Source organism: Pectinophora gossypiella, chromosome 4 (assembly GCF_024362695.1).
Source record: "Pectinophora gossypiella chromosome 4, ilPecGoss1.1, whole genome shotgun sequence".
In the NCBI taxonomy this organism is placed as follows: domain Eukaryota; kingdom Metazoa; phylum Arthropoda; class Insecta; order Lepidoptera; family Gelechiidae; genus Pectinophora; species Pectinophora gossypiella.
In genome coordinates, this window is record NC_065407.1 from 7,532,446 (window position 1) to 7,545,218 (window position 12,773).

At 38.7% G+C, this 12,773-nt stretch overlaps 1 protein-coding gene across 1 annotated transcript; it reads left to right on the plus strand.

Annotated features, from left to right (window-relative positions):
* The first annotated feature begins 1,982 nt into the window (after nucleotides 1–1,982).
* On the plus strand, nucleotides 1,983–12,357 carry LOC126366284 (tenascin-like). The gene is made up of 11 exons (XM_050009363.1): nucleotides 1,983–2,125; nucleotides 3,257–3,391; nucleotides 4,766–4,900; nucleotides 6,029–6,163; nucleotides 6,661–6,795; nucleotides 7,315–7,449; nucleotides 8,074–8,205; nucleotides 9,275–9,403; nucleotides 10,039–10,086; nucleotides 10,586–10,714; nucleotides 11,587–12,357. Exons 1-11 carry the CDS (start codon nucleotides 2,047–2,049, stop codon nucleotides 11,658–11,660), a joined length of 1,266 nt encoding a protein of 421 aa, XP_049865320.1. The 5' UTR covers nucleotides 1,983–2,046; the 3' UTR covers nucleotides 11,661–12,357.
* Nucleotides 12,358–12,773: the final 416 nt, after the last annotated feature.

Genomic DNA, 12,773 nt, shown 5'->3' on the forward strand with positions numbered 1-12,773 from the left:
CCTACGTCTATCACCCACCATCCCCACACTAATCGAGACCTATCTTGAGGAAATTTTCTCAAAAAATGAAAAATTAACTGGAAAGTTGCAGTAACACAAGTGGATGGAAGTTACATTTTTTTTTGCTGTTCTTCTTCTTCTTATCGTGTGGGTTGTGAGGTGACGTACCAACCTCATCAACCCTGGTGTCAGGGTTACTATTGAGCCGCCAAAGGCCCCTGACATGACTCATGTAACGACTACTTACTTACATCAGTAAGTAGTAACCGGGACCAACGGCTTAACGAGCCTTCCGAAGCACGGATCATCTTACTTTCGGACAATCAGGTGATCAGCCTGTAATGTCCTAACCAAACTAGGGATCACAAAGTGATTTTGCTGTTCTTACCTTGTTTTATTTTGCAATAAAGAGTGTTTTATTGTACTCATCATCATAAATTTAAGAGCCACGCTCTTGTCGGTGCAGCATTTTCCATGCTACTTTTTTAGGGAAAAATAGGGCAGTGGTTTCCCTCTTGCCTACTGTATTGTACTGTATTGCAATATTAGACTACTTACGTGTTAGAAATGTGTAAAGGTGCAGCTTGTTTATCAACTGAAATAAGCTGCATTCGGAGGACATAAAGATAAAGTACTTGTAGCTATCTTATCTTTCAATAAGCAGAATTTTCATGCAAATAGTTTTATTTACTTATAAATACGAAGTGTTAGAAAAATGTCGGCCAAGTGCAAATCCGACTCGCCCACGAAGGGTTTCGAAACTTTGATTTTGTTGTTGAAAGATATTGTCTCCATAAGTACATCAAAATAGGTCGCAATTTGTTTACCAAACGCAAATAAGATTTTAATCGCAAAAAACTTGTGATAGAACAACAAAACGACGATTTTCAATTTTTTTCTTTACTCGTGCTGCAATATCTTCCTTCTTGATTTTCTTGACAAATTTCTTGAGGTTATTAACGGGAAGTAGTTTTGATTCCTCTACGAAATGAACAAAAAAAATAAGGCTAAAATGACCGTATCTTTGTATCGCTTTGATTTAGAAGCTTGATATTACATAAATATTACATGTTTATTTCAACTTGACTCTACACGTTCCCGAGAAAAAGGGACTTGACAGACAGGCGAACGGACAACAAAGTGATCCTATAAGGGTTCCGCTTTTCCTTTTGAGGTACTTACCTTCTTATTTTATTGTGGTCGCTGACCTTGATCGCCCAAAACGACTGTTATCATATCACGGTTTCTCTTTATCATTACATTTATTTATTACTTTTGGTAGATATTTCACTGATAACCGTGTATGATGAAATCACCTCCCGCGAAAACGAAACATCATACGAAAATGTGCGCATCCTTTAGCGGTTATTACATTTGCCAATCCATCCTGCATGATGCGTCAAGGTCACGGGCTCGTCGATCGGAATTGTGTAGACTTATAGCAAATTGATAGGCGTAACCATGGTAACCATGGTCTTAAGCGAGTCTAATAGTCAATCTCGAATCGCTAACGGCTATATACAATACTTAACGGCTTTTCAAAGATCTTTCCTTGCATAAGGCGCGTGTTCGTATGAGAGAATTTAATCCACCAATTTCTAGCGGAACATTGTGAAAAAAACGAATCATTTTATTAGATTTCACTTATTGTAGATTTGCCACAAATCCTAAAAACTGCTTGGCCAGAAAACGAAACATAAAACGTACTTTTTATATAGGTGCCTACTGATGTTAGTATGTGAGGTGTGTGACGACGTCGTAATGTACTACCCTCATAACAAAATCTCTCATCACGTATACTTCCTTTTATAGTTCATCTACTATATACTAATTAAAACTGATCTACTGGGTTTTGAACCTGCGACCTTAAGGATGTGAGGGGGCACTTACCACTAGCAATGATACAAAATTCGAACTAATCAGTGATTCACAGTTCCTCAGTGCCCGGTAAAGTCCCTGGTGTAAAGGATATCTATAAAAAGCAAAATATTTACGCTCCGCGATTTAGTCGGCACACTGCCGTTCTTAGAAGTGGTTACTGACATAATGTTGTCCAGAGCTATTGTGTTAGCTGCCTTCTTTTGTGTCGCGAGAGCGAGTGTGGTTGTGAATATTTTCGACGATGGTGAGTACTTGTACATAGTAAGTACCTATGAAAGAACGTAACCCCTCCCACTATATGGCATGCAGCATATTATTATGTAAACATACACGTCAACCGGAGGGGGTATGGAGCATACTCCACCACGCTGCTCCACTGCGGGTTGGTGGAGGTGTTTCTACGGCTAATAGCTGGGACTAACGGCTTAACGTGCCCTCCGAAGCACGGAATCATCTTACTTTCGGACAATCTGGTAATCAGCCAGTAATGTCCTAACCAAACTAGGGACCACAAAGTAATTTTAGTGATATATCCCCACCGGTAGATAGGTTACTGATGTAAGTAAGTAGTCGATATGTGAGCCATGTCAGGGGCCTTTGGCGGCTCAATAGTAACCCTGACACCAGGGTTGATGAGGTTGGAACTCTACCTCACAGCCCACACGATAGAAGAAGAAGACCTACCTACACATTTGTACCTGTATATCTTTGCAATTTGGATTTATTTTATTTATGTATTTATTTACTTTTAGGGAGATTAACAGGTGAATAGTACAGTAAATAAAATCATTAGTAATTATATGCTAATTACAAATCTCCATCTATAGGTTTCAATATAATTACCTACTCAATAATGTAGGCTAATTAAATGTACATAAAAAGAACGTTAATAAAATAAATTTCAAACATGCGTCCACAATAGAAACAATAACAATCACAAACAGTGCCAGTTTACTCACTTTATCCATGCAATTCACTAAGTGATGGTGTTAAAAAAGCCTCGTGTCAGTAGTCTTTTCACAGTGGTTGTACTGCAATCATCATCATCAGCCCATTAACGTCCCCACGGCTGGGGCACGGGCCTTCCCTATGGATAGATAGAGAGATCGGGCCTTAAACCATCACGCGGGCCCAGTGCGGATTGATGGTTATTAAAGACCGCTAATGCAGCCGAGACCAACGGCTTAAAGTGCCTTCCGAAGCACGGAGGAGTTCGAGATGAAAACTTTTTTTATTGTGGTCACCCATCCTATGACCACCGGCCTTTGCGAAAGTTGCTTAACTTCAACAATCGCAGACCGAGCGCGTTTACCGCTGCGCCACCGAGCTCCTCAATTACTGCAATAATTAGTTTGAAATCATGAAAATCTTACAGATTCAGATGAAAATCAGTTGTCTGATACTCGTAGCTGCAACCTGCAGTGGTGCGAACAGCAATGTCGCCGTATGGGCTTCAAAGGCGGCGTCTGCGTCGGTGACAGGTGCAAGTGTGACATCTTGACTTCTGATGGTAATTACGTTTACTTATAACATAACATAAGCTCGGTCACGACTAGGTATATCCCAAGGAAAAGTCAGAAGTACATCCATCGTAAGATGAACTAAGTACCCACACCTCATGGAGCTCTCTGTCAGGCCAACGTGATAGGTGAGCCATATCGCCTATAATGGTCGAGCCAACTGTATTAGTCAAAACTGCATTTAACTCATAAATAGAATAACTGATTGGTGTAAGTCCGGTACCGAGCTCCGAACAGGCATTCCCCGTTTGAGACACAAGCCCACTGGCTTGAGACACTGTGGTGGTGCACTTACCACCACATATGTACAGTAATTTCTTGCATAAGATAATTATTAAGTTGACTACCTTTACTTTATACACTCGGCAACAGGCACAAGACGCCCCTTATCAATCGTAGAAGGTATAATAAAGATACAAGCGTATCTTCATGAATCATTATTAAAATAAACAATCATTTATTTTCAATGTTCAATGTCATCATCATCATCACCAGCCCATTAACGTCCCCACTGCTGGGGCACGGGCCTTCCCTATGGATGGATAGGGAGATCGGGCCTTAAACCACCACGCGGGCCCAGTGCGGATTGGTGGTTATTAACGACTGCTAATGCAGCCGGGACCAACGGCTTAACGTGCCTTCCGAAGCACGGAGGAGCTCGAGATGAAAACATTTTTTTTTGTGGTCACCCATCCTATGACCGGCCTTTGCGAAAGTTGCTTAACTTCAACAATCGCAGACCGAGCGCGTTTACCGCTACGCCACCGAGCTCCTCAATGTTCAATGTACTCGCTGTAATATATGTATATGCTCTATCTACTCAGCCTATATCCACCCACTGCTGGGTATTTATAGGCTTCCTCTTTTTCACGCCATCCTGTGGTTCTCATCCATTGCTTTCCGGCATACCTCACAATGTCATGACCCTGGCTACGTTTAATACCATTGACTAATTTATGTTCAATGTATAATAATTCAATACTTAGGTATTTAAATTTAAAACCCTATTCTAGCTTCTTTATTCCCTTTCTTTCTTCTTCGGAATGTTTTGAGCTCGAATCATCACATGAGCAAGTCTTTTCAGTCTTCTTCATTACAAAAGAAGACTGAAGATAGAGTAGGTTTAAAATAATAATATGATTGACACGCCTTAATAATTCTATGCAGAGTCTGCAACAGTAGCGCCGGACTTCTTTCGTATCACGGACTATAATTTCAAGCTAGTTTATCTTTTAATCTTTGTTTTATAATAAATAACATTCTCAGTATCCATCCGTAAGCTGCTCTATTCTTATCAGTAGTTGAGATACGCTCACCGTCAAAATATTAAGGCCATAATTTTCGAGAACTTGCAACTCTTACAGATGAGTATGGGACTCAATTGTCGGACATGCGAAGTTGCAACCTGCAGTGGTGCGCGCAGCAATGCCGTCGTATGGGCTTCCCAGGAGGCGTCTGCGTCGGCGACCGCTGCAAGTGTGACATCATGGATGCTGAAGGTAACATCTCATATTCTATGTTTTTCCTATCATCACCATTCTCAACTACTACTAATATTATTAAAGAGGTAAATTTTGTAAGTTTGTTTGTAGAGATCTCTGGAACTGCTGAACCGATAGTGAAAATTCTTTCACCAGTAGAACTACGTTATTTCCTAGTCACATATGTTATTTTTTCCATAACCGAAGACATCCAAGTACACGCGGACGTAGTCGTGGATGGAAAGCTAGCATTATATAAGCAGCCTTTATGCATCCACTGCCGAGTACGAGTTCGCTACTCCATTGTGGGTACGTGGAAGTGATTGAGCTCATTCGTCAGTTTTCAAGTCACTTGAAAGCCACTGATCCAACTTGGCTGAACTACAATTGATATTTTGTCGATGGCCGCCACTGATTGGGATCGACAATCGACAATTGGGAAGCAAGTAGAAGCCCAACATCCAATGACTGACAATGCCTAACTGCCGTTAATCCTGGTTACTACTTAATAATTTAAGTACATAGTCACAAGGCCTCTAACATAGCACATGTTAGAGACCTTTGGCAGCTTAATAATAACCCTAATACCAATTGATTTTTGAAGTTGGAAATCCACCTCACAACGCACACAATAGAAGTTGACGAGTTTATCTCTATCTCTAGTAAACAATAAAAATAATAACGTTTATTGAAGTATGTTTTTACATAATGCATTGAATCCCTGTCTCCCAAAGTAGGCGAACCAATGTCTTAGGAGACAGTGCCTAAATAGTGTCATGATCATGCGTATTTTTTTTTAAAAAGAATTTTAAATATGTGCAAATAGATATCTCAATATCTAACATGAATATTAACTAGATTAAGTAAAGTTAAAAGTTGCGAAACGATGGAATTGATGGACTGCATAAAATCACTAAATCTCTTATAGGGCAATGTATACGTTTTTACAATAAATTCAGAATTTTCCTTTGAACAGTTTTAAGACAGTAAATAAACAGAAAACATAACATAAAATCACGACTATATGAACAAGCAAGATGAACTAAGCACCCACACCTCACCGAGTTTACACAGACTCATAAAGACACACAGATTGGGGTACGTATTATTTATTTTCTTACAATGTCAACTTACCTTACCTTTTAGGTATTGTTGAAAAAGAGTTGTCCGATGTTCAAAGTTGCAACCTGCAATGGTGCGAGCAGCAATGCCGACGTATGGGCTTCCCAGGAGGCGTCTGTGTCGGTGACCGCTGCAAGTGTGACATCATGACCTCTGATGGTAATTACATTAACGTATACAGTAGGTATTCTACCACGCCAAAATGTACGTTTCCCGAAACTTTTTTAAACTTTAATCCTGACTTCTTTAATCTTTTTTTTCCACAACCAGGCACGAAATTGATAAGAAATTGAGTTCATTACTTTTTTCACACAAAATAGATAGGACGTCGAATTGAGGAAACTTCGGCCTATCTACGCCTATACCAATACCTATTCTTTTTTATAACTTTTCTATTCTAATCTAATCTTTACATCTAAAATTGTGTCTATTTAAAAATTATGTTTAATTTACTACTTGCAGTTGAAACGAAAAAATATCAAATCGTTTTAGAATTGTGCTTTAAACCGACTTCAAAAAAGGAGGAGGTTATTACGTAAATGTATATGACTTGCCCGCGGAAATCGATCTTAAAAGCGGCTTAAGACCTCTGGTTTGAATTCGAGCCTCATAATTTACATAATAGTGATTAAGTACTTACTTATTTTTATTTGTAGGCACAGCATTACAACCCCTGTCAAATGTGGAAACCTGCGACTTGGCAGATTGCAACAGACGTTGCCAGGCCTTCGGCTACAACTCTGGGGTCTGCATTGGAGGCCGCTGCATGTGTAAAATCCGTAAATACGTAGGTATGTCGTATTCAGAATATTCAATGAATAATATGCATTTTATGCATAAAAACTCATGATATCATCCGTTATAAGCTCGTAATCTTTATAGACAATGTCACAAATCGCAAAGAAACCTAAATTGCAGCGGTTGTAAATACTCTTGATATAAACGGCTTAATATTGTAATTATAGAGAGTATAAAAACAGATAGAATGAGATTATAACAGTTTTTTGGCGTTTCCTTTCCAAATCAGATCGGAATTCGAGAATGACGAGAAATTTACTTAGTAATATCGGTTTTGGGTCAGATGTAGTGCAAAAATATTCTTAGACGCAACAGATATCTGCATTACGGCACCGCAACTCATATTGTGTACTCATATCCAAGTCACAGTCTCAGTTAAATAACATGGAATATTCTTCAGTTCACACATTTTTTCATCAATTTCAAAGTATGAAAAGACTCGTTTACTATGTTCGTTCCAACAAATAAAGTAAGCCTAGTTAACGTTACTTAGTAATCAATTTTCTTTGCAGAGACAGATTTGGAAGCGTCGCCTAATTTGGGAATATGTGAACAGCAAGACTGCAACGACCAGTGCCGTCGCCGCGGCTTCTTTTCCGGAGTTTGCGTCGGAAATGTATGCATGTGTAGAGTCCAAGATTCCGAAGGTATGCATACACACACGTTCTATACAACAGCCGCAAATTATGAAAAGTCGACATTAAGATTGTGTGTTTTAAAATCCTATACAAATGGTTCATCATCACTAATTTAAGAGCCACGCTCTTGTCAGTGTAGCATTTTCCGTGCTACTGTTTTAGGGAAAAATGGGGGTTTCTCTCTTATCCCCCTAATTTACCATTAATGGTTACCACCTCATATAAGTCCATCATTGAGCGCGGTTGCTGAGCGAGCCAGTTTTCAAAGGTTTGTCCAGCATAATATGGATAGTCTCAGTAATTAAAATTGTAGACCATAAATATCAATTTATGGTCTTGGAGATTGCTACCTTAGCAATAAGGCCGCCTGTTGTACTACCAATTTAATTATAATACTAATGTATTTTTAATGTGATTCAAGTGCAATAAAGAGTCTTTGTATTGTATTGTATTACCAGACCAGAATACCAATTCTGGTCTGGTAATCTATTTGAAGACTCCAACACCAAATGGTCCTCTAAAAACATATGACTATGATCAGCTTAAGGTGAATTAGAGCATTTATACTTGAGGCCAGGTGTCACTCACTTGTCTCACTCCGTTCGTTCTAATGTCACACATAATATTTTACAGAATCCATCTTAAAGCCGCTGCCCCATGAAGGTAGTTGCAACCGAAAGCAATGTAACATGCGTTGTCGTGCTTTCGGCTTCCACTCTGGAGTATGTGTCGACGGTAATTGCATCTGTAAAAAAAAATCTGAAGGTGTGTACTTATACATATTTTTATCATTATCAGTACAGTTATAACTCTTCATTGCTATAGATTGAAACAACCTGCCGCAATATGTCTTTAGCAAATATTAAAATCTAAAAACCCACACACAGTCATGTGCCGTTTTCGGAAATATTCCCTCTTTGAGAACGTTTTGGGAACGTCAGCAAAAAGGCGCAAACTGTATGTAAAAAGATCTTTATTGTCTAACCTTTAGGCAAATTTGACCAGAGTATAAGAAAGAACCCTCCACCAACCCGCAGTGGAGCAGCGTGGTGGAGTATGCTCCATACCCGCTCCGGTTGATTGAGGGGAGGCCTGTGCCCAGCAGAGGGACGTATATAGGCTGTTTATGTTTATGGATAAGAAAGAACAAATTGAAAAAGAAAAGCAGCTAGTGTCCTTAGTATTAAAGAGTTTTTACAACATTCCCGGGAACGGCACATCACTGTCACACACACTCAATCTCATGACTCATGACCATATCCCAATTGGGGTAGTCAGAGGTGCAAATCGCGAGATGAGCTAAGTACTCACGCCTCACCGAGCTTTCTGTTAGATCAACGTGATAGGGGTCAACTTATCTATAAAGTCAAAAATATAAATCTTTAAAGTTTTTAATGCTAGAGCGAATAGGTATTAGCTACGTAAGCGTATCTCACCTTAGATCAAATCGTCACTTACTGTCAAGTGAGATTGTGCAGTAGATAATACAATACAATTTTTTTTATTATTATTATGTCGAGTCCATATCTCGGGCCTATGGAGTCCCAGGCGTGCATGGGGCCGAAGCCAACACTTTGAGGCCCCTTAAGACAATTTAATCTAAATGTGTTGTGACACCAACCGGATATCCCTGTATGCACTATGGGAGTGCATCCAAAGACAATCCCCGGTTCGTGTAGGACTATTGCAGATTATGGGAACAAAGGGAACTGGGCTATTGGTTTGGGGGTTAGTGAAGCGGGATACTGGGGCTGGAGAAGTCAACTAAGTCATTAAGAATAAGAATAAGAATAGCTAATAGCATTTAGAGCCACTGTCTTTGTTTTCCTTGCAGACATCGAATCTTCGTCGTCCGTTGATGGTTGCAATAAATCTATATGTCAATTGAAGTGTATGCGCAAGGGCTATGTTCGAGGCAGATGTCGTCATGGTCATTGCGAATGTGCCCGTACCGTGTCTGAAGGTAATAGATTACTTTCCAACTGGTCAAATCAATTACTTTTTACTAAACGTCAAAACACTAAAGTACTATGGAATTCGTTTGAAAAATCACACTGTGACGTCATAAAAAAGCGTGATAAAATGTCGGACTTATTATTACGTTTTTCTTGATTAAAATTCATAAATAAGAAAAAAGAAAATGTTTTTCGTTAGTTTTAGGTCAGTCTTTATTTAGTAATCAGAATTTCATAATTTATCTAGTATACGACCCAATTGTTTTTTGCTTATTATCTTCTACTGTCTGTAGCTTGTTTATGTGCAATGGTAATTAAGATGATTAACGATTGTTATGATTTGATTTCTAAATCATAAGAGAAAAAAGGAAATATAACATCGGACCTGTCAAATCTTGAGGTTAGGTAAGAGGACCCTGTGAAAAACGGGATAAAGCTAGGGTGATGAAGAGAAAGTAGGAGATATGTAGGATGAAATCATCATATTTTTATCTTCCTGTATTTTCTGTCATCCTAACTATTGCTGTAGTTACCTTTTTCCTGTATCTGTTTCTATATATTTTCTGTATCTAATTTCATTTTGTATCGGCTAACAAGTATGTAAAACTAAATACATAATTCACGTTTCCCTTTCTCTTTTCAGATAATGAAATAGACAGCGAAATTCGAACACAGTCAGCTGAACAAACAGGTACCTACAAGTAAATAGAAAAAATTCACAGATTAAGTAGGCTAGTTTCTAACTAGTCAAATCAGTTATTTTTTACTTAACGTCAAAACACGAAATTACTACGGAATTTGTATCAAAACGCGCACTGTGACGCCATAGAAAACATGATAAAATGTCTGACTATTTATTACGTTTTTCTTTTCATACATAAGATACATATAAAAAAGAAAATGTTTTCCGTTAGGTCTTTAATTAGTAATCAAAATTTCATTTATCTTGAACCTAGTACAGTCGTGAGTAATATCATGTACCCACTTTAGAACCCTGTCGCACTATCATATTTGACATTTAATGAGACTTACGGTTTAATTTGTCAAAAAAGTTAATGTGACATGGTTTCATAGTGTATACATATTAGTACTCGTGACCGTACACGACGATATGCTTACCTATGAAAGACAAAATGTTACATTTAATCTGAAAGATTTCACTTGATAACGTGTCGCTGCTTTCTCTGCAGACATCGAATCCTCGTCATCCGTTGGTGGTTGCAATAAACCTTCGTGTCAATTGAAGTGTATGCGCAAGGGTTACATCCGAGGCAGATGTGTTCATGACCATTGCAAATGTGCCCGTTTCGTATCTGAAGGTATGTACTCTTTTGTTTATTACTTGAGTGCTAAAATATCCACTTTGCGCATAAAAAGTAATAGTAGTAGTAGTAAGTGCACAATGCTAACAAATGTCAAATAGCAATATTGTTTTTAGATGAATTGCTTCGATGTGGTCTTTTTAATCACCCTTATTTTCTACTTTCTCTTAGCTTGCTCTTCCGTTGTCTATCATCCCAACATTTTCTGTGGTTAAATATCTTTTGTCTTCAACAAATCGGCGCTCGAATGACGTAATACATGATCCTGAGGACCCGATCACTCTAGCCATAGAGGCGAGCAATCAACAAACACTCGTAATACAGACACTTCAGGCCCCCGATACCCGCCGGCGTGGTTGACAATTTCCCTCATTCAGCGCTTATTGCTTATATGGGGTGGGTTAGTGTTTGCCCAACAGAAGTGAGACACACTGGGATATCTTCTGCCAACCATTGCCCAATGGCTCGAATTGGCTTCTACACGTTTTTTCGATTCTGCTCCACACCACCCTAATCCCCTGGTAGTTGCGGCTTCCCTCAATCTGCGCTTATCGCTATCGACCCTATAGGGTCGATTAATTCTTTCAAATATTTTTACTCTCAGACGACTCCCAACTCCCAACTGGGCACCCTCAGGCCTGTTGTCTTAAACGTTGTACCGGGTGAGAGCCTTCAGCGCTCCCCATTTGTCCGGCCAAGTAGTTAATGCCATCTGCGGCAAATCTACAATGAGTCAAAAAAAAGAAGAAAAAACTGGGATATCTTTTATGTTAGACATTATCTGATCCTCGGTTAAGGCTACATTCTTATTAATCGTCGTCTTACCTATTACAAGAAAATACAACTAAATATATAAATTATTTTTTCAGGTAATGAAACTGACAACGAAAACACAACTCAAGCTGCTGGACAAACATCTATAAATACAAATAGTCCGTCATAGCTTAAATAGCAAATGCAAAATGTTGGACTCCATCTGATGACGCAAAATAATAATTATTTTTATACACTAAGTTTTCATAATACAACTATATAGGCTTGGAGTAGGTCTACTGTTAAGGGCATATTGATTAACCGGATAGTATTAAATATGAACCGGTCATTGCGTATCATGACCAAAACACATTGACTATCAAAAGTTGTAATTCCCGGTAGGTTTGAAATGGCTTGATTTTTATCTTGGAGCGGACAGTGTGAATACTGCTCTACTTCTAGCCGGACAATATGATAAATTCGGCCGTGAAGTGTTTGCACCTACATTCATTATCTTTGTTGATTTTCACCAGATTATCGTCAAATTCTTAAACTGTTATTCGTAGGAAATATTTTTATCAAACGTACTGACATTCAACTACTTCGTTGGATATTTTTTATGTGCCTACCTTTATATAAGAATTATGTAAGTTTCTTCTTCCTTCTTCTAATCTTTTTAATATCCCAGGTTGGGATGTAGGGCTCGGATAACAGATTTCCACTCCTCGGGATCTTTTGCAGCCTCTGTAGTTTGGTCCCATGATTGAGTTTTTAACTCTCGGTCAACCGCGAACGTCGCTAGGTCTCTTTGGGCCGCCCCCTTTTGCGCCCAAAATTAATTAAATTAATTATGTAAGTTTAATTTGATTTAATAAACAAAACATTAAAATTCATCTGTTTTATTATTTTGCCCAAAATAGAGTAGTCATTATTCATACTGACCAGGAAAAGTGATTAATCATGCAATTGTAGTTACAATATGCCCGCTTGCAAGGGCGTTATGATACTGGTCCTTCTAGTGTCTTAATTATGCAATTGTAGTTACAATATGCCCGCTTGCCAGGGCGTTATGATACTGGTCCTTCTAGTGACTTAATTATGCAATTGTAGTTACAATATGCCCGCTTGCCAGGGCATTATGATACTGGTCCTTCTAGTGACCTAATCATGCAGTTGTAGTTACAAGTTGCCCGTAGTACCTACTGGTAGTGTTCCACTGGACTGAAAAAATACTTAAACCAGCAGAATTTAAAAAAAAAGCATTCATGGCCCGTCCCGAATCAGGTGTCTAGGCTTGCTGCTA

Excerpts from the sequence above, each read along its gene's own strand:
- LOC126366284 (XM_050009363.1), top strand. The coding sequence starts at position 2,047 with ATGTTGTCCAGAGCTATTGTGTTAGCTGCCTTCTTTTGTGTCGCGAGA. Across the intron at positions 8,206-9,274 it reads CTGTAAAAAAAAATCTGAAG|ACATCGAATCTTCGTCGTCC; the intron begins GTGTGTACTTAT and ends TTTTCCTTGCAG. Across the intron at positions 9,404-10,038 it reads TGCCCGTACCGTGTCTGAAG|ATAATGAAATAGACAGCGAA; the intron begins GTAATAGATTAC and ends TTCTCTTTTCAG.